Source organism: Cyphellophora attinorum, assembly GCF_001299255.1.
Source record: "Cyphellophora attinorum strain CBS 131958 chromosome Unknown Contig40, whole genome shotgun sequence".
Lineage (NCBI taxonomy): Eukaryota > Fungi > Ascomycota > Eurotiomycetes > Chaetothyriales > Cyphellophoraceae > Cyphellophora > Cyphellophora attinorum.
Window position 1 is genome coordinate 103,458 of NW_017253268.1, and position 20,185 is coordinate 123,642.

At 54.1% G+C, this 20,185-nt stretch overlaps 9 protein-coding genes across 9 annotated transcripts; 5 read left to right on the forward strand and 4 right to left on the reverse strand.

Annotated features, from left to right (window-relative positions):
• Nucleotides 1-1,247: 1,247 nt before the first annotated feature.
• Nucleotides 1,248-1,913, forward strand: AB675_11697 (uncharacterized protein; the record flags this gene model as incomplete). The annotated part of the gene is made up of 1 exon (XM_018140566.1): nt 1,248-1,913. The coding sequence occupies one exon, from the start codon at nt 1,248-1,250 to the stop codon at nt 1,911-1,913; it is 666 nt and encodes a 221-aa protein (XP_017995360.1).
• A 264-nt stretch (nt 1,914-2,177) lies between these two features.
• AB675_11698 (uncharacterized protein) lies at nt 2,178-2,761 on the reverse strand (the record flags this gene model as incomplete). The annotated part of the gene is made up of 2 exons (XM_018140567.1): nt 2,178-2,609; nt 2,663-2,761. The coding sequence occupies 2 exons, from the start codon at nt 2,759-2,761 to the stop codon at nt 2,178-2,180; spliced, it is 531 nt and encodes a 176-aa protein (XP_017995428.1).
• A 2,335-nt stretch (nt 2,762-5,096) lies between these two features.
• AB675_11699 (Caffeine resistance protein 5) lies at nt 5,097-6,892 on the forward strand (the record flags this gene model as incomplete). The annotated part of the gene is made up of 4 exons (XM_018140568.1): nt 5,097-5,274; nt 5,324-5,387; nt 5,435-6,182; nt 6,248-6,892. 4 exons carry the CDS (start codon nt 5,097-5,099, stop codon nt 6,890-6,892), a joined length of 1,635 nt encoding a protein of 544 aa, XP_017995353.1.
• Nucleotides 6,893-7,055: 163 nt separating this feature from the next.
• AB675_11700 (putative dioxygenase) lies at nt 7,056-8,162 on the reverse strand (the record flags this gene model as incomplete). Its single annotated transcript, XM_018140571.1, has 1 exon — nt 7,056-8,162. The coding sequence occupies one exon, from the start codon at nt 8,160-8,162 to the stop codon at nt 7,056-7,058; it is 1,107 nt and encodes a 368-aa protein (XP_017995418.1).
• A 738-nt stretch (nt 8,163-8,900) lies between these two features.
• On the forward strand, nt 8,901-10,427 carry AB675_11701 (AP-1-like transcription factor CAP1; the record flags this gene model as incomplete). The annotated part of the gene is made up of 1 exon (XM_018140572.1): nt 8,901-10,427. One exon carries the CDS (start codon nt 8,901-8,903, stop codon nt 10,425-10,427), a length of 1,527 nt encoding a protein of 508 aa, XP_017995344.1.
• Nucleotides 10,428-11,163: 736 nt separating this feature from the next.
• AB675_11702 (uncharacterized protein) lies at nt 11,164-13,118 on the reverse strand (the record flags this gene model as incomplete). The annotated part of the gene is made up of 2 exons (XM_018140573.1): nt 11,164-12,146; nt 12,203-13,118. The coding sequence occupies 2 exons, from the start codon at nt 13,116-13,118 to the stop codon at nt 11,164-11,166; spliced, it is 1,899 nt and encodes a 632-aa protein (XP_017995354.1).
• A 746-nt stretch (nt 13,119-13,864) lies between these two features.
• Nucleotides 13,865-15,896, forward strand: AB675_11703 (Alkaline phosphatase D; the record flags this gene model as incomplete). Its single annotated transcript, XM_018140574.1, has 2 exons — nt 13,865-13,945; nt 13,995-15,896. 2 exons carry the CDS (start codon nt 13,865-13,867, stop codon nt 15,894-15,896), a joined length of 1,983 nt encoding a protein of 660 aa, XP_017995364.1.
• Nucleotides 15,897-16,026: 130 nt separating this feature from the next.
• On the reverse strand, nt 16,027-16,605 carry AB675_11704 (uncharacterized protein; the record flags this gene model as incomplete). Its single annotated transcript, XM_018140575.1, has 1 exon — nt 16,027-16,605. The coding sequence occupies one exon, from the start codon at nt 16,603-16,605 to the stop codon at nt 16,027-16,029; it is 579 nt and encodes a 192-aa protein (XP_017995374.1).
• A 744-nt stretch (nt 16,606-17,349) lies between these two features.
• Nucleotides 17,350-20,175, forward strand: AB675_11705 (Major facilitator superfamily domain-containing protein 10; the record flags this gene model as incomplete). Its single annotated transcript, XM_018140576.1, has 3 exons — nt 17,350-17,412; nt 17,462-18,750; nt 19,353-20,175. 3 exons carry the CDS (start codon nt 17,350-17,352, stop codon nt 20,173-20,175), a joined length of 2,175 nt encoding a protein of 724 aa, XP_017995387.1.
• Between the last annotated feature and the right edge of the window lie 10 nt (nt 20,176-20,185).

The following is a 20,185-nucleotide window of genomic DNA, read 5'->3' on the forward strand; positions in this document are numbered from 1 at the left end:
TGTCTTGGTGTCAACGGTGTTTGGAGGACATGAGTGGAGCGAAGTCCGCAGGATGGGAATCTAGAAGACGGTAAGAGTTGCGTCAGCTAGCTATAGCTATTCACTCATACTGGATTGACCCCATGAGTGGTTCCATGCGGCCTTGGTCATACAGTCGCGAGTGTTTGTCTCGAGCATGTTGGTTCCACTTAGTGCGTTGTTTATACCGCTTCTCGCATGTTCTCACCGGGCACATGTAGAGCTTCTGCTCCGGGTTGTCGTGGACTTCTCGTTTATGCCTGTTGAGGTTTGAGATGGTGGGAAACGACTTGTTGCATGGTCCGTTAGAAACCTGGAGGGTACAATGGTGCTTGGTTGTGCTTGGCTTTGCTGTTTGACTAGCGTGAGCTTGAGCTGACTTGTGTGTCGAAAGAGTGTGGGCTGTGAGGTTGGCAGCGTTATGTTGGTCGGATGACGGACTTTGAGCATGGCGAGCTTGGGGATGGGATTGGTTGTCGTATTGTCTTTGAGGTTGGCGTCGACTGAAGGTTGCTGTTTCAAGGCCAGATCCAGATAGGCGGTCCTGATACTCAGATGTGATGGTTGGGTTATGTTGTGTGTGGGTTATGTTCTGTGTGTGACACCTTGCGACAGTACTGCTTGAGATGAACCTGGGCTTGAGGAGGTAGTCGTTTGGGTTGACGTATTCGTAGGGTGGATCAGTAGATGTAGACTGACTGGATTGACGGTAGTTGGTGATAGGCTACCAAGTGAGACCTCCTGATCGAGGCTAAGGACGCCTCCAGGAGGCCTGTGATTGTATCGAGTAAATGAGTGTGTGCTCGATGCTGGGAACCTGCTGGGAAGCAATGAGACAGCAGCAGACCTTATATGTCGAGCTTCATCGTCACTGCATTGATGGTGCGTTGGCGTGACATGGTAAGTTAAAAGGTAGACCGCATTGCATTTGGGCTCTGATTGGTGGAGATGGGAGCATTGGGGCATTGTGCATAATCACATGCACCTGTACTGAGAGGCTGAGACCGGTGAGATGGCGATTTTGACGGATAGACAGGATTGGTCGAAATGGGAGAATTGATTCGCTTCACGTGTTCTCGACTGACATGCTGAACACTCTCAGTGTCCAAGACCGTCCATAGCTTGCAGAGGTTGACCTACAAATATGGCGCTCCTGCTCGATGGACAATGTAGTGGATGGCCCGTTGTCATATCACTAAGTCTCTGACCTCGTCGAAACAAGTCTCAACATGACCAGGACCAACATCAGGCGTGCGAGTGAGCTGCTCAAACACAACAAGTGGGGAGGAGAGGAGATCTGCCTAGTTCCTGACGCCAGTAGCCCAGGTGGTCTGGAAAAACTGATTCTTCTGTCGGGAGGAGCCTGTGACGACCATGAGTTCGTTGTGTACACCGAAGTATTCTCACGACGTGTGAGAGCGGACCGCTGGGTCAATCTTGGTGTCGGTCCAGAAGAAGGGGCGAGAACTCCATCGGGACCAGATTCAACGGTCACGCCCCCGAATCGAGTTGGCGTGCCTCGTGTTGTCGCCAGTCTCGGTACAACTCAGTTCTGGCTCCCAGCCACGGGTAGGCGACAGACTGGAGAAGGAACACCACCACGGCCATCTGACCTGATGTACCTCGCTGTTGTTGCAGGTAACTCCGGCGCCCAGGTCGTCAAGTTCTTCACGGCTAAATCGCTTGAGAAATTGACCAACTGGATGTATGCGGAAGTTTTGAACGGTTATTCGACTGTCTTCACGGGTGCCTGTTTCCAGTCTGAGTGGGCGCGACGCGAGCAGGGGAATGCCACATTGTCGATTGTCCATGATTTAGAGGGCTTGAGAGGTCTCCGAGAGGATAATGAGTCTGGACCAGCCAACTTGAGGCCCAGGATTGGCATTCTCTGCTAGTGTAGCGTTGTGGCAGGCGTTAGCACTGCGGGCAGGTGCGACGTGTAATCGAATGAATCGGTGTCAGACGAAGAGGAATGAGGCGAAGCTGGACGAAGGGTTGAGGGAAGCTGTGGCGCAGATCTCCACATGTTCGTAGAGGAAGGAGACACCGGGACAGGTGTTGATCTTGCAAAGGGCTGTTCGAAGTGCTCTTCATTCATACGAATCAAGTTCAGCTAGCAGGAATGCGCATTGATGACTAACTGACTGACTGTTGCTCACTCAAAGATGCAATTTGACTTCCTTCTCACCCTCAAAAGGTTCGCCCAATGGTCCCGCTCCCTTGAATTGCTTTACCCCTTCGCCACCGTGCAGCCAGTGCAGTCGATTCTCTGTGAACTGCTCCAGTCTTGGTTTGAACTTGGTACTCTGGAGGTTATAGTCATCGACAGTGCCGATTCTGGGAATCAGGAGGCCGGGGTAGCCGGAGGAGATGCGGTACATTAGGGAGCCGCAGATTGAGCAGAAGTTGTTCTCCATGTAGTTGCCGGATTTGATGGTTTTGTTCTGATTCCACTTTGAGAGCTTGTCTTTCCCGCGAGTGTGGATTGTGTCGGATTCCTTGATGATGAAGTTGGATGCGAATGCTGAGGCGGTGAGTTTGTGGCAGTCGGTGCAGTTGCAGATGAAGGTATCGACGACTTTGTCGACGGGCTGAGTGCTATGGTTAGTGTTTGTAGATGACTGGCCTGGGATGGTCGACTCACGAATTGAATCTGGACAGCTCCGCAGAAGCATGTAGCTGTGATGTCCTTGTCGTCACCTCCTTTGACGCCTTCTGACGGGATCTCGAACGCTGGAGCCATGTTTCGAAGATGATGGAAGAGGGTGTCCAAGCGAAAGTTATAGACTGTTCAGTCCTGAGCCGTGGTGTATTTCTATATGACGTCCTTGGGTGCCGTTGCGTGGTTGATGTGGGCGGTACAATTTTCAACGGGCAGTGACACGCTTACGAATTTAATGTTGATTGTGATTGTTGAGTTGTAGCAAGTTGACTGAGGGAGGGATCTCTTCGATGTCTATATAGTGTTTGTACTTGGGAAGGTACAGACCAAGATGACATAGTTGCAAAAGCTGAGGTACCCCGCGTGGCAAGCTGCAACTTGCGCCGCGGATGTGTTGCTACATCAAGGTGTATTGAATGCCAGGCAGCATTTGTCATTGCAAAACTCATGGCGAGAAGTCCTTAAAGCATGTTATGATATGTTTCGCAGCAATGCTTGCAATATGCTGTATCTCAAACTGAGGAGAATCATGAAGTAGTTGCCCAACTGGGAAAGAAATGACTGCCAATTTGGGCTTAGAAGGTTAACGATGGAATGACGTAACTCCATCTCCTCCTGGTTCTCGACACCTAGACACGGCACTTACCAGATATTCCACATTCTACGACACGCTTCCTCCTAGCTTGTGTGTCCAGCGTTCTTCCACGGACCTCCTTCCATGATGATGTATAAGAAGTAATCTCTGGAACAGGTCATCTCCAGGATCGAAGGCATTGTCCACAAAGCCTCCCATGAACTCATGGACAGACACAAGCCTTGTCGCAGCCATGCCAAATTCCGATCTTGCGACCACATCATCCCACTGTACTTCGGTCTGTGCGAGCCATAGAGGCCCCTCCGCACTAAACGGCAATGCTTCTACGAAAAGCTGATGAAAGCACCAACCTTGCTTCAACGCACTGTACGCCCCATCAACCAGGTAAGACATCAGTATCGTTCGCCGGATGCTCTCTGCTAGCGCCCAGCTCTGCCAGCGTCCTAAACCGTGCGGCATTCTGCTCGCTGCCGATTCCCACAAGACACGTCGCCATTTAGCCAATAAGGGAAAGAAGACATTTTCAGCTGCTTTCCACCATCTTCGGTCGTTGTCCTCCTCGAAAGCGTGCTGGATGAGATAAATGATCAGACTCGAAATGGCGGTAACAAGTCTAACCAAGGACACGCTTCGAGCGTCGAGGGCAGGCAGGGTCCAGAAATGGTGAGAGCTCCTAGCCCAGGCGGCAGTTGAAAGCCGGCCAAACGCCATACGCTGCAAGCAAGGATGAACGAAAGTATAAGCCATGCCACCATCTTGCACAAGTTCAGGCAGACGACGCAGCTCACGAACAACACAATTCGTGGTGTCGATCTCGGTCTTGATTCGGATTCCGGTCCATGCTTTCGCCAGCTGTTTGTTAGATTCAAGGCTTTCTCGCTGACAGAATGCCAACATGCGTTCGCTCATGTGCAATGAAGAGATGTACTCCAGAAAAGGATCACTAATGTGCGGACCATCGTTTCGCGAAGAGTTTAGCTGATCGTGGGTGGCTTGGTTTCGGTACGGTTCCTTGGTCGTGGTCCTGACTCTTATCAACGGCTCAAGATCGTAGTTGCAGTCCAGATTTCTTTGACGGCATCGTTGACATTTGGGGAGCTCTATTACGCAGCGGCGTTTGTATTTGGTGCAGTTTTGGCACGCTTTTCTGAGAGACGTCGGATCGCTGCTCATGGCCGTCGCTTCACGGATCGGCAAATGCGCGGTGTCAAGACGATGGTGCTGCGGCTGTGGATGTAGAGGGCGTTTACAGGCGACTGTCTCCTTAAGCTAGCCGATGGAAGTGGCATAGTTTCCGCCAGCATGATGTGCAGCTACAACACAATATAAGTTCAGGATGCCGTTCATTGCCAAAGTCCGAGAGCTCCGCTGCTTCCCTCATCCCACCGGATCGTATGAGTATTACTGCATTGAGTTTAGTTCCCACCGCTTGAACTCTCGCCAGGATAGCGGAAGGAGCTACCTTCGACCACGGCTTTAAACCCTCAAGTTCCACACGGCCATTTCTCACATGAACAGCAGCGCGGTCTCCAGAGCGATCCGATTTAGCCACCCATCGGTACAGCAAGTCAGACTGGAATATAGGTGATGGCATCCGCTCCACCTGTTCAAAACAGCTTGGACGCCACCGAGCGACTGCAGAGGTTTAGATTCCATCTCTAGCCCCTAGAATGGGGCACACCTATGTGAAGGACGATGAAGTTACAGCTCGATGGAGGTCATAAGGATGCTTGACGGCTTTGGTAGGTATAAGATGCACTTCTGCTATGCCAGGTGGCCGAAGTGCCCCTTCAACACCATTGCTGAGACCACCACTTCGCAATGACGTTCCTGCTCCGAGGCTCGTTCGCCGGTTGTCTTTTCAAGCAGCTGCTCTCGGGAAGCAACGTCGAGCGAAGTGAGGAAGAACAACAAACAAAATCCAACAATGCTGAATTGCAACATATCGCCCCAACACCGGACGAACAGGGCAACATCCTCGTGACATTCGATGGCAAAGGTTTACTGGAAAACACAAGTCTTCTTGCTCAATACTGATAGCAGCACAGATGATCCTGAAAACCCACTGCATTGGTCATTCGTCAACAAATCCATTGCTACGGCGGTGCTCAAGTCAGCAATCTCAAGCCGCACTTCTTTCAGCGCTAACGACCTCACAGTTTCTACGTCTTCGGGATCTATGTCGGCTCCTCACTGTACACCTCGAGTCAAGACGAGATCATTGCGAGAATCGACGTCAGCCGAACTAAAGCAGAGCTGGGACTGGCACTTTACGTTCTGGGATATGGTGCAGGCTGTCTTCTCTTCTCGCCGCTAAGCGAAGTCCCAGCAATTGGCCGGAATCCGCCATATATTGTATCTGGAGGACTCTTTGTCGTGCTTTGTATTCCAACGGCACTCGTCGACCACTACCCTGGATTGATGGTCCTTCGGTTCCTTCTCGGCTTCGTGGGCTCTCCTTCCCTGGCTACAGTCCCCGCCTCGCTAGCCGATATCTGGGGACCGGCAGTATTCCCGATCCAGATCGCGCTATTCGCTGCCATCGCCACGCTAGGGCCCTCCCTGGGTCCTGTCATATCAGCACACGCCCTCCCGACCCTAGGCTGGCAGTTCTGGGCTTGGGAGTTGCTCATAATATTCGGCCCGGCATACCTCCTCATGTTCTTCCTGCTTCCCGAAACAGCAGCGCCCACAATCCTATACCAACGAGCGAAGCGATTGAGGGAGATAACTGGAGATACTCGGATCACCTCAGAGTCAATGCTCAAACAAGGGCATATGGCCGTCGGCTCGACGTTGTGGTTTGCATTGGTCAAGCCATGGGAGATCAACATCAAGGACCCGGCAGTGCTATTCACCACCGTGTATACGGGCCTCTCTTACGGCCTGGTGTATTCCTTCTTTGAGGTCCGCCCTGTCCCAGTCTCTCGCGTAACGTACAGCGTGCAGACCTACTGACTTGGCCCCATCAGTCCCTTCCTCAAGTCTATCCGCCCGTCTACAACTTCTCACCAACATCCACATCTCTCGTATTCCTGACAACCGCGCCTTCCGTGGGGACCGCCTTCGTCATCCAAGTCTTGTACCTGCAGCGACGCGTTTTGCCCAGACTCCAGGCTGGCACTCTGGGCGAGCTCGAGAACTTCTTATGGAGTGGCGTGCTCGCTGGTCCGCTGATGCCAGTAGGCCTCTTCATCTTTGGTACGTGTGTACCTTTCCAACCCTACGTCTTTACGTTCCAATACCCACACCAACAGCAGCCGCCCCAACTAATGATCGTCCCAGGCTGGACATCCCGCCCCTCAATCCACTGGATCGTGCCCACCCTGGGCATCACCCTCGTAATGTCCGGCGTCTTCTTCACCCAACAGTCCATCTTCCTGTACATCCCCTCCATCTACCCCTCATACACGGCTAGTATCTTCGCGGCCAACAGCTTGGCACGCTCTCTCTTCGCATTTGCGGCGGTGTTGCTCACGAGACCGATGCTGGAGACGTTGAGTGTGAGGGGTGGTGTGAGCTTGTTGGCGGGGCTGACCATTGTGTGTGCGGTTGGCCAGGTGGTCTTGTGGAAAATTGGCAAGAAGCTGAGGGCGCGGAGCAGGTTTGCTGTCTGATGGGTGGGTCGGGGGCCGATATGGGATGTCAGGAGGGCGGTCATGCGAGGAATTTGTAGAACCGTTGAGGGAAATCATACAAAAAGTATTGTCAAATAGATGAAGTGCTGAATTGGGAAACGCTATCTTTTCACGAAACGGCCCATGGACTTGCATACCCGCTCTACGCCAATGCTTCAGGACCCATCGGCGGCTTACTAGCCGCCAAGTTACACTGCCGAAACAGCCTGACCTCATCCTCCCGGAAGGCACCAACAACGCTATGCAGAACACCGTGGTTGTTGAACAATACCAGATCACCCTCCTCCCAATCGTGCGCATAAACGTGTTCCGGTGCAATACCGGGCCGTTGAAGCTCATAGACGATTCTTCGCACTTCCTCGAGATCATCCACGACGCGCCCATCAGCACAGTACAGTTTCCGCACTGGCGAGGGATGGATCTGTAGCGCAAGCTGGCCCGTTACAGGGTTCTGCCAGACCATAGGCAAGATCTGAACGTCAGACTCTTCGTACGCAGGCAAGTCAGAGACAGGCGTCTCAAGCCCTTCGGAAACCATACCCAGCCCATTCTGGCGGGACTTGGCGGTCGAGATCCAGACGTAGGGGTGCGGTGCGTATTCGACTTTTGTTCCTAAGGCGAAGGCTTTCTGTGCTGGGGAGAGGAGGTCGAACATGGTGTAGCTGGATACGAACGCTGTGGTGCCAAGGGGGACCTGTAGGGATTGGTCGCTGTCATCATCGTAGAGCGCGGTCTGTGTACGTCCGGCAGGGACCTTTTCGGCGAAGAGGGAGGTGACGAGTGGTGGGTTGAGGGAGCCGAAGAGCGCGGCGTCAATGTGCCAGCGGTAGAAGCGGGTGTAGTCGAGGTCGAGCTCGTCTGGAATCGCGGACTTGTGGAATGTGCGGTGGTGTGGGTGCTTCAACTTGAAGTCGTGGAGGCCTTCGTACTCAGCGATGTGGCCATTGCCGATGATCTGGACCTCGGGGTGGGCGGGGACTGTCTTCAGGTCGGGGTGCAGAATGGAGCGCTTCGCGTCGATGGTTTTACCGTGGCCGTAGGAAGTTGCTTTTGGATCGAAGCGGCGTGTGAGGTCTGCTTGGGCGCGCGATGAGAAGCCCTTTTGTTGTTTGATGCAGATGACATTGTGGCGGTAGAGAGCTTCACGGAGTTCCTGGAAATCATTGTCGCTCAGGTTGTCGAGGTTCGTGGTTTCTATCGTGGCTCCCATGCCACTGACTGGGCCAGGTCGTACAGTGAGTCCAGGCATTGCGGTATGGTGAAGGCTATCAGGCCTGTCTTAAGCAACGTCGGTTTGGTGTAGCTGTGATGAGCAATTCATGGTCGGTAGTGGCCACGTCAATATATATCTGTTGTATACACACATATTGCAAGCAGTCCGCCGAACACAGATGAGCAGAAGGCTCGATGTACGACGACGGCGACGAATTCGAACATAATTGTGACTTACGGGTTGACGTCGGTGATGCCCGACATTGTTCGAGATAGCGGCATCCCGACGGCACGTACTCACCTATGAGCTCCACGACCTGGGCCTAGTCACTCCTCCTAATGTTTTCATGATATGCCACACGTCACAGACGAACATGGAAACCATACTGCCGTCGAGCACCTGGACATGATGTTGGGCAAGTACGAGTAGGACGCAGAAACATGTTCCAGCTCGTGGGACGGAGTAGCGCGTCTTCATCCTCCTCGTCCCGACATCGGTGTCGGAAGGGTCCCTTCCAGCTGCTTATCATCTTGGCGATCTGATTAGATTCAGGTTTTCACCCCTCCATCCTTCGTGCCACTGTCCTCCCACTGCAGCAGTTCAAGGCACTCATCCTGCTCGCTCAAGCTCATACAGAGTAGTCATTCCATGTCTTCGTCAAATTTGAGTCTCAGAGCATGACCGCGACAGCCCATAACACAACCCGACAGGTGGTCTGACCGAAGCTTTGGTCTATGACACTACGATTCAACTACGGTCAAATTCCACAACACCATGCCAGACAGCACAGCAACATCGCCGGCGGCAGCATCGCCGGCAGAGGCCACTGATGTCAAGCCAGAAATCATCCGGCGGCCCTCTCTCCTCATGAAACCCACTGAAACCGGCTCGGCTGGCTCACCACAACCGCCAACACCAGGCACGCTAAGTCTCACATCCAAAGAATGGATAATACCGCCTCGGCCCAAGCCCGGCAGGAAGCCCGCAACAGACACTCCCCCAAGCAAGAGAAAGGCACAGAATCGAGCAGCACAGCGGGCTTTCCGCGAAAGGCGCGCGGCACGAGTCAATGAGCTCGAAGATCAGATCAAGGAGATCGAAGACACGCATGACAAGGAATGCGAAGGCCTACAAGCGCAGGTCACGCTGCTTGAGAAGCAAGTCAATCAGTATCGTGGCGAGCTCGAAGCCTGGGCAGAGCGATGTCGGAAGCTTGAGAGCGAGCTGGCTGCTTTCCGATCTGCTAGGTCACCTCATCATACACAGCCTGCCGGTGTGGCTGGTGACACAAGCGTGGGTTGTGGCAACTGCACTCTGGAGTCCAGATGTCAGTGTATCGATGAGGCTTTCGACGCTGTAGCTGCGGAAGAGTACTCTGGAACCACAGGTCATGCCAAGAGGCCACATTCATCTGCTGGAGGGCAAACGGGAAAGAGAATCAAGATGGAGCCTCAAGAATCCCTGGAGATTGACTTCACGTCTCTGTACGCAAGACGGCCGGCTGTGTCTAGTGCAGAAGATGTCTCACCGTCGACCTCTACTGTCGTGGCAGATCCGTGCGGGTTCTGCTCGGATGGCACACCTTGTATCTGTGCTGAAATGCAGGCAGAGCAAGAAGCAAGAGCTGCCCATGGAACAGCACGACCAACCGCCTCTAATCATCGCGGTGGCCTGCCACTGTCTCAATTCACACCTCCGCCCTCCGACGGCGATGTGTCCATGAGCAGCGCCTCTCTTCCGCCACCAGGAGGTGTGGCTGTTGACAATCCATGTGCTAATGGTCCGGGCACGTGCGCGCAATGCCGTGCCGATCCAAACAGCACACTGTTCTGCAAGTCGCTCGCTGCTTCACGATCTCAGTCTGCAGGTGGTCAACAGTCATCCGGTTGCTGTGGAGGACGCACGGCGTCTGGAGGCTGCTGTCAATCACAATCAGGTGACCCCACTGATGCGGTGCCACTTCCTCGTCGAGGAGCTCGTCAGACCCGCGCCAATGCACGGTCCAAGACTGGCACAACCTATGGAAACGAGTCGAGAGAAGATTCTGATGCTGCTCGGTCCAGCACTGTCACATTGACCTGCGCTGATGCTTACACGACCCTGTCCCGACACCCAGCGTACGAGCGCGCATCGGCAGAGATCACGAGTTGGATGCCGAAGCTGCATGCTTCGGATAGCCCGCTCCCGCATCCTGGAAAGGGCCATGCCGTGGGAGCCCGCCGTCCGGCTATGGAGATCGATGCGGCGAATGTCATGGCCGTGCTTAAGGATTTCGATCGGCGCTTTGGTAGGAACGACTGATGGGTCCTTGCGAGCACATGAGTATTCATATTCAATGGACTTGCAAACATACGCAAGACCATGTCACATGGATTTTGTTCGAAATTTTGACGACAAGAGGGCAGGTGCAATGCCCAGCAGATCTGATGAGCTTGGGCTGCACATATCATCACTATTGAGCACAAGCGTTGATAGAGAATAGCAGTAAATATCTACCTAGAGAGCCATTGTTGCAGAAACCACAGAAGTTGGTGTCCTTAGCACAGACCTTGGAAGATAGTCTGAGTCATTAGGAGAGGGCATTATTACTGCTGCTCCTTGTATCGAAAGCCTGTTCTGACCAGCTTGAGGGACGTGCTGTTGGATGACAGTCCTTATCGGTTGCCGACGCCATCCAGCCGTCAATTATTCTGCCAGCCTGAATTTATTGTCGCATGTTGTATGGGTGGTTCGTTGACGAAACCATATTACGCGAGTGTACCAACAGCAATTTAGACTCCTCACTTACGACTTTTGCACCTCGACCATACCTGCTATGACTGGTGTGCTGGTGGAGTGTATGGCACCAATATGGAGGCGACCGGCATCCTACAGATCCGCTGCTTCGGGAATTTGGTACAGTAAGTGTCCTCGAGGTCTAAGTCGTTCTCACGATAGTGGCGTCTTGTACTTGGTCGGTCTTCCCAGAGCCGGCGCCGATCAACCGTCCGCGTGAACCACAAAGGCCCGTGATACCGGCGGCGTGATCACCAATCCCCTACGCCTGCGAGAGAGGGGAATTCCAAGTAGGAAACCAACAACTTCCAAAGCTTTTTCGGATGTAAACAGTAGAATAACACCGAAGAGACTGTTCTGCACACGCGTAGATCAGAGTTACGACGGGGAGCTCTATCAGTCGGCGCATCTCTTTCCTCGGTTGTCGGCCATCGTCTTGTCCCTCCACGGGACGACGATGTAAGCTCGAATATTTGCGTTCCACGTCTTCCCAGGTCGTCATAATCCCCATTCCCCAGAAAGGAATCAGAATGGCGAACGTGGTCACGTAGAACTTCCACATGGGCGCCCCACCTCCAAAAGCTGTGATGTTCATGCCAAAGATGCCGGTTATGAACGTGAGAGGCAGGAAAATGAAGGCGAGCTGCGTCAGCCGGCCAACCGCATGGGCTTCTCGTAGACTCTTTTCGCTTAACTCGATGCCCTTCTGCGTTTCACGGATATTGAGCTGTGTGCTCTCGAAGGTGAGGGCCTCGGCCAAGATCTGTGCTTCCGCTAGGGCGTTCGTATACTGTCGGGCGAAAGCCTCTTCCAATGGGCAAGTTGGTGGCTTGGCTTGACTGGATGACTCTGACGCGTCCAGCCAGCCTTGTAAGTTCGTCCCAGCAATTTTGAGGTCAGTCATGGCGCGGGAAGTGTCGCTTGATGCCTGATGCCGAGCTTGTTGACTCCAGTGTAGTCGGAGCCACGCCAGTGCCACATAATATGTGATTGATCTAAGCGCGCGGCCATCCCAGATATGCAAGTCGCCCTGCGAAGCATCATCGGGATCTGAGTGGCTATCTGGCACCAGAAGGACGTTTGCTCCTGCTGAACTAGCACTGTCGCCCACTGAGGGCTCACTAGGCTTCGCTACACCCTCCCAGTCGCCCTGTGATGAGCACAAGTCTGTCAGCAGGGCCCATACCCGGCCCGAGTCGTCAGCTCCGCCTGAGTCATCCACATGCTGATGTATGCTCAGGACCACTAGAATTTGTCAGCTGCAGGTGCTTGAATACGATTCGAGAAGGGGGCAGGCTGACCAGTTTGAGAAAGTGGGCGACTATTCAGGTTCCCGTTGGCAAGATCATAATGCCACCCTTTCGAGAGTGTCAGCAAAAGACGAGCTGATCTTAAGCACAGCGCGGCGTGAGCCGAGTACCTTGGAACCAAGGGTGGAGTGTAGCCGCAAACGCCGCATGCGTCCAGGTATCGAAGTGCTGCGGCGAAAGCACTTACACCGGTATTGAAAATCGTCAGTGATATAGTCGCATACAAAAGGCCTGAGATCAGGTGGTAGACTTTCCCGTATTCCTTGGGATGGGTGACATCCATCGAACGCCAGAGAGCTCCGTAAGTCTTGAAATTGAAGCCTGGGTCCGGGAAAAGCGTAATCAATACTGGCTGCTTCCCAGCCGAGTGTAGATTCTCGCCATTATTAGCTGAGGCTAGTGACCGCCATGCATCCGAACTTGTTATTTGCGTTTCTCTCGCTGACTTCGCGGACGTGATGATCGTGAACTCTGGCTGCAATTCTCCTGTCCATGGATCGTGAGAGGCCGCAATTGCGCACAGGTTCATGAGCAGCAGTTTCCATGATAAGCTCGGGTATCGGCTCATGGCATGCTTGAGCCAGTCTTGCAAGTAATTGAAGTCTTCCGCTTCGGGATCAAAGGTCCGATTATGGGAAGACTCTGACCAGAAGCCCACTAGATCAGACCAGATCTCTTGGAGTGTTTTGCCGGCGTTATGGTCACGCGGCTGCGGCGACTGCTCAGACCTGTCATGACCACCAGGAAGACTATTGCCACTTACGTGGGCGGCAGCACGAAACTGATCGTGGGAAGTAGAAGGCCGGGATGAAGATTCTATAGGCGGGGCAAGCGCGGGTTCTGAGCCGCTGGCAGGAGCTGATTTTGGCGTCTTTGATGCCACAGTCTCCGGACTTGCACACTCCATCGAACAGCTTCAAAAATGGCTCTAGAACTTACTGAATGAAAGACGAATCCATCAGGCTGTAGATGTTGTGCAGGCGCAATCGCCTGCTCTGGTGCTTGGCCCGCACATCCTAGCCCATCCAATGCCTTTGCAAGACAAGGTCGGGCGCGTGTGGCTTGCAAGGATCGCGCATATCCCAACCATGTTGAGAGCGACAATAGTCGTATTCGACATGACTTGTCCCTACTCCCAGTGTTGCCAGGACGATAGCTGTGATAACAACGAACGAGCCGCGTGGTACGAAGCAGAAGACAGTTGAAGTCGGCGAGTCAGGCAAGCTGTCCGAGGCTTCGTTTTGTAACATCTCAGAGATACTTCGTCGATCTATTTCTCGTGCCGATACTGAGAGGCTGGAGGGAAGGTATAGGGCATGTAATGACTTGTATGCAAGGCGGTATGGAGGTGTCGTGATGCTGTAAGCAACGCTCTTATCAGCAGCTCGCTCCCGTCGGGGCCTGCCGCGGGCGCCTCACAGACTCACAGTGCCGCGAGAGCTCAGACCCTTGCCCCATGGTTGGCCGGGAAGCTTGTTTCGCATTCCAACAACGTCACTTCAAGATTTATGCACGGTACTCAAGAAACCTGATGTTCGCGACAAGATACTGGGTTGTGTATGTAGCGCCACAGGTGGCTATGTAAGACTATGCTTCCGCCTCGCTGCTAAGCAGTGAGAAGTACACGTTCAAATAATTACCCACGGTCGCCTGATGGCATTGGCACCAGCGGAATGGGTCGCTGCGGTGAGCTCAACGCTTGCTAGGCTGTGCACGTTCTGCTTCCTGCGATGGGTAAGCCTATCACCAAATATTACTGTTTGGGTAGACTGATGTTTGACAGATACCTGGACATCACTTTCCGCCACTCATTCTGACCAGCGTTGCCGTGTACTTGGCCACCACTTTTACTCAGTCTCGGACCTTTGGCAGGCCTTTGACTCTGAAAGAAGCTTTTCCTCGAGTTCTGGGCAACGGCAAGCACGAGAAGGAGAAGCCGCACGATGAGCATGAGCCCGCCATCTATCATGATGAGAAGGAGGTCTTCAAGACCGTCGTATGGGGGATTCCGAATTGGAGGGAGCCGGAGCTGAGCTATGTCTCGATCGGCATTAACATTCTCATGGCGCTTCTCTGCTTGGACCTGGTTTTCCGAGGGCCTTTGCTCCATCCAGTCAACAACCTGCGCTTCTCACGAGTCGGCTTCGTCGATAATACATCAGCCAAGGTCGTTTTCCGCGAGCCAGACCCAGCCAACCTGCCAGTATACGCGTACATCAAAGGCCTCGACGAGGCAAAATGGACTGCAACAGATCGAATCTACTACATCGACTCTGATACGGACTACACCTATCCGTTGTCCTTCACAAACCTCCGCCCAGACACGACATACACATACTCCCTCTCTAATGACCTCTCCGGCACCTTCACGACGGCCCCGGCACCCCACTCCCCTTCAGCCAACAGCCTCGTCTTCCTCACATCCTCCTGCATCAAAGCCAACTTCCCCTATCGGCCCTTCTCGCACTCCCTAGCTATCCACGGCTTCGAACACCTCTCCAATGTCCTCCGCTCTCTCCCATCCCCTGCCGCATTCATGCTCTTCCTCGGCGACTTCGTCTACATCGACGTTCCCCTCCGCCTCTCGTCATCCATCGCGCACTACCGTGCCGAATACCGCCGCGCCTACGCTTCTCCTTCTTGGAAGCTCCCGCTCGTCTCCCCCCTCCCATGGCTACACACCCTCGACGACCACGAAATCGCCAACGACTGGTCCAGCGGCAACGAGACCGAACCTTTCCCAGCCGCTTCAGACCCATTCATCCACTACCACGTTTCCGTCAATCCTCCCACGCCGCCCACCTCCTTACTCAATTACAACCCGCCTTCCGGCGAAAACACAACCTACTTTCAATTCACCCGCGGTCCCGCCCAATTTTTCATGCTCGACACCCGCCGATACCGCACCGACCCGGAACCAAACATTTCTAGCGGAAGTCACAGTTCTCCAGGAACAAACCCACCCCCTTCGCCGGACGCACACTCGATGCTCGGACCAGAGCAGCTGGCTTCGCTGCTGGCTTTCATCTCGTCCACGCCTCCAGCAGGAGTGCACTGGAAGATCATCGCCTCCAGCGTCCCCTTCACAAAAAACTGGCGCTTCGGCACAAGCGACACATGGGGCGGCTTCCCCACCGAACGCGCCCTCATCCTACGCGCCATGCACTCCGCCGAGCGCTCCCTACCCATCCGCGTAGTCATCCTCTCCGGAGACCGCCACGAATTCGCAGCTATCCGCTTCCCACCACCCGTCGCCACCGAGGAAGTCGTCGTCGACACCGGCGCAGACCTCACAGGCGACGAAGGTGTGGAGCTGAAGAAGGAAGAAGTGCTGTACAGCGCCGCGCCGCAAGCGGGACCACATGAGTTCAGTGTTGGGCCGCTGAGTATGTTTTATTTGCCGTTCAGGACGTTCAGGCAGGTAGATGGGGAGGATGTTGCGATTAGGTATGTGCCGGATGGGAATAGTAAGGTTGGGGTTGTGGATATTCAGAACTTGGGGGCTGGTCCTGGGAGTAGAGGGAGGGCTGCTCATGGGGATGATAATGGGAGTCAGCAGCGGAGTATGCTGAAGTATACGCTGTGGGTCGATGGGGAGGTGAGTTGGGAGTACGTGCTTACGAGTCCGTCGCCGCATTATAGGGGAAAGGGGCTATTGGGCCGTGGTGGGTTTGGGCTGTGGTAGTGAGAGATTATATTTCTGATACACGAATCGTTATCCCAGACCGTGACGAGCAGAATCCTGATGGCATTGTTGTTCCCGACTGTACGAACCGTTTCCAGTGCATCGATACCCCATGAACCCCATCGAAATCTCACACCGCAATCGGCTGCGGCATCCCCGGCTTCGCCTCATAACTAATCCTCCCCGCCGGTAAAAAGAACAACGCCACCAGCGCCCCCTTCCTCACCTGAGGATAGTGATGCGTCCCCGGCCCCGGACTTGTCCATCCGGCTGCCTGCCACCCCTGCATACCTTTCAGCTCGGCCTCGGGATCGAGCTGGATGACGCAGTTGATCTCGCCATAGGGGTGCTGGTGGTATTGGCCTGAGTATTCGTCTTGGGACTCCATGTAGACGGTGGTGATGGAAAAGTAGCGGGTTTGCGGGGTCGGGAGGGAGATTTTGGAGCGGCGGTATTTGGGGCCGTCCATTTCGATGGTGGCGCACCAGCCTTCATTGTTCTTGAGGCCAGAGCGGATAAGCGAGCAGAAGTCTTCGTAGTACTCGTTGCCTGGGCCGTAGTCGCGGTTGAGGCGGGCTTCGAGGTCTTTGCCTGGTGTCAGGTTCTCCATCTGCTGGAGGAACTCGGAGGCTCGTTCGACCAGTTTCTTGGCGTTTGGGTGGGCGGCGAGGTCGACGCCTTGGTCTGTTGGTTTTGAGGATGGATCCATGTTGAGTCACGCGATTGTGGTTTATGTATGGATGGATGGCGCTATGTGGGCTGCTGCTCCTACTCACCTACCCAGCGATTGGAAGCCTTTGCATATATATGATGGATTCAACACATTGATCGTGAGCAGTATGCTCACATAAGGTTCTGGCCCACAGCCGAAGTCTGCTACCGATGAGAGGCAGATGAGGAGATCAGTTGCCGGACGTCAGATCAAGCCCTACCTAGGTACTGCTACGTAAGTGCAAATACCTTAAGGGTCGCAAAGTTCGGTACGCATGATCTGCCCCAGATCGTGGGGACGGTGCCCAGAAAGCAGCACTCTAGTAGCGGCGCAGATGACGCACCGTCTTCTCGATGTGTCACCTACCTAGAAGAGAAAGAGACGCCGGCGCCGTGTAGAGGCCCAAGTCCGGCCTTACGGAGACACGATTGGAGTAGTCGCGGCGTGACGAATCAGGTCCTTCCACTTTTCACTGCCTGAGAGTGAGCGCCTCCGCCGCCGCGTCTTGTCCGTCGAGTGAGCATGTTCTCCTTGCGAACGCATTTCCCCTGATCCATAATCCTGCTTCTTCTGATGTACTCTCGTTGGATCATTGTCCTCGCGTTTGATCAATTGTACTACTATCTACGTATTGCATAAGAAGAGCGCCGGCCGCTCTATAAGAGCGAGTGAAATCTAGAAAGGGAACCGAAACTTCGTCGGTAGAAGCATTCCTTCAAACAAAGGCAAACACAACAGACCATGGAGCCAGCGAAGCGGAAGTCAATCTTGCGAGTGCTCTTCATTTCGCTGCTTCTTGATTTGGTGAGTTCGGTACGAATGAGCTCGCTGAACGGCTACTGATCAGTAACAGATCTCCTTCACTTTCATCCTCCCACTATTTCCCTCACTTCTCTCATTCTACCGCGGCCTCGAGACACACCCAACCTCGGCGCTGAACCAAGTCCTACGATACCTGAATGCCTACAAGAAGGCATTCGGCCTCCCAGTGAACGAGAAATATGACATTGTACTACTAGGGGGAGCATTGGGCTCCTTGTTCTCTCTGCTACAGGCAATCGCCAGCCCGATCATCGGGAAGGCCTCCGACAAATATGGACGTCGGACGGCACTGCTCTGGAGCATGTGCGGTAACATCGCCAGCGTGGCGCTGTGGTGCGTCGCAGTCAACTTCCGTACGTTCCTGCTCAGTCGCATTGTGGGCGGACTGAGCGAGGGCAACGTTCAGTTGGCTACGGCGATTGCTACAGACATCAGCGATGAGAGCCAGCGTGGATCGACGATGGCGTTGGTGGGCGCCTGCTTCAGCGTCGCGTTCACGTTCGGTCCAGCCCTTGGAGCAGCGCTGGCGAATGTGACTATGGTCGCGGCGAATCCTTTCGCGGTCGCGGCAGGGTTCTCGCTATTCCTTATTGTGGTGGAGACTCTGTACTTGTACTTCTGCCTGCCGGAGACTCGACCGGCGGCGAAAACGGAGGAGAAGAGGTCTGGGTCAAGCACTCCGAAGACGAAGCACACGAACCAGCCGTTGCTGCTCAATCTGGTCCACTTCTTTTTCCTGCTGCCCTTTTCTGGCATGGAGTTCTCTTTACCATTTCTGATCGCCTCAGAAATCTTCCCTGGACATCCGTCACCATCGAAGGTGAATGGACGGGTTCTGGGGGTGGTGGGCCTGATTGCGAGCTTGCTTCAGGGTTCAGTGGTCCGCAGACTACCACCTTTGACCGTGGTCCGCTTGGGCGTGATAAGCTGTACAATATCATTTTTCATGCTATCTCGGGTATCGAGCATATCAGGACTATATGGAGCGGCAGTGTTCCTGGCGGTAACATCTGCCACGGTTGTGACTGGGCTCAACAGTCTAGGCAGCTTCGAGGCAAAGGAGACCAATCGAGGACAGGTGCTGGGTGCACTGAGAAGCTGGGGCCAACTTGGAAGGGCTATGGGACCTGTGTTGTTCTGCAGCTTGTTCTGGTGGGCTGGACGGCAGACAGCCTACACTGTAGGCGGATCATGTATGCTGGGCGTCGTCGCTTTAGCCTTTGGCACGTTGAAAGCACCACCTCTGACGCCAAAAGCTGCGGAATTCAACGGGACCAAGCAGCTCAACGGTCGAGCTAACGGCCATGCTGTCAAGTCACAGTGAATGGGACCACACTACAGCAATACTTGGATAGAAGTCAAAAAGTTCTTGCCATCTTCAAACAATGGCATTCCTGGTTTCCCCACAATTCGAACTCGGCTGTCTTGGTGGAGTTCGGAGTTCTCGTTTCTTCTTTCCAAGCGAAACCGGTTTCTCGCTGGAACAGCTGAGCACCCTTGTATCCTTGACATATCCTTGTCGCAAGACGCACTTTTCCCATCCGACAGGGTTCGCATTCGCTGGAATGTGCTCTGCGATGGGCCTGTGGCTGACCTCCCTGACGTAGCCACAGTCACTTGCAGTACCAGCCTCAATATAAATCCCATGTGCTGTCGATCGAAGGAAGGTAGGTAAGGAAGGTAGGACAGTTTCATTCTCTTCTTAAGGTGCGCTTGGTTGCAGGAAGCTCGTGCGTAAGTGTCGTTCTCGGTTGAAGCCGTTGCGAGACAGCCAGCAATTCATTTCGTCAGCAAGACCCTCTACCAACAATTAATCACAATGGACAACGAGACGGAGCCGCAGAAGCAAGAAAAGAAAGAGAAGAAGCTCCATGAGCACGTACCACCTTCTTTCAACCTCTGCCCGTACTGACGACGACCAGGCTCCTGACATCTTCCATTGTCGACATCTACGTCGGCTCCGAGTCCCAGCATTGGCCTCTGCACGAACGCCTACTGTGCTACCACTCCCCCTTCTTCTCCCGCATCTTCTACGCCGACGACAAAGACCCCTCCAAGAAGTCCCGCGGCTCCAAAAGCTACGGCTTACCTGACGAGGACGAATACCCATTCGAGCTGCTCGTAGGCTGGCTCTACTCCAAAGCGATCCGTCAGCCGCAGCAGGAGAAGGACCTAGGTCCACTGCTCGACCTTTACCTCCTTGCACAAAAACTCGAGATGCAGAAGTTGGGTGAGGATGTCACTGAGCTTGTGAGAGAGTTCTACCACCAGACGTCTACGTACCCAGGCCTTCGGCGGGTGCAGTACATCTATGCGGAAACCGATGAGGACAATGAGATGCGTGAGATGATGGTCTCGTCTGTCGCGAGACAGCTCACGACGTCGGACAAGATTCCGGTGCATTGGGCGAAGGCTCTGCAAAGAAACGGACAATTGGCTGTGGATATTATTCGTGCTATTCAGGTTGGTCTCTCCTCTGCGCCATCTTCTCCCCCATGCCAGAAGCATATCTCTAACACACATCCTTCAAAGCAATGGCACCTCGAAGAGCGCAGTATCCCCGACTTCCGCGACGCCAGCCGCACCCGCGGCCGCCAAGCCGGCGGATTCTCCGCCATCGAGCGCGAAGGCGAATCCCTCGAGACCGACAACACCGCCGACACCAACCTCGGTGTCGAGAGCCTGGCTAGCGACTTTGACAAGTCGCAGATCAACGACTCTCACATCAAGAGTGATGACGAGTAAGTCTTGTCTC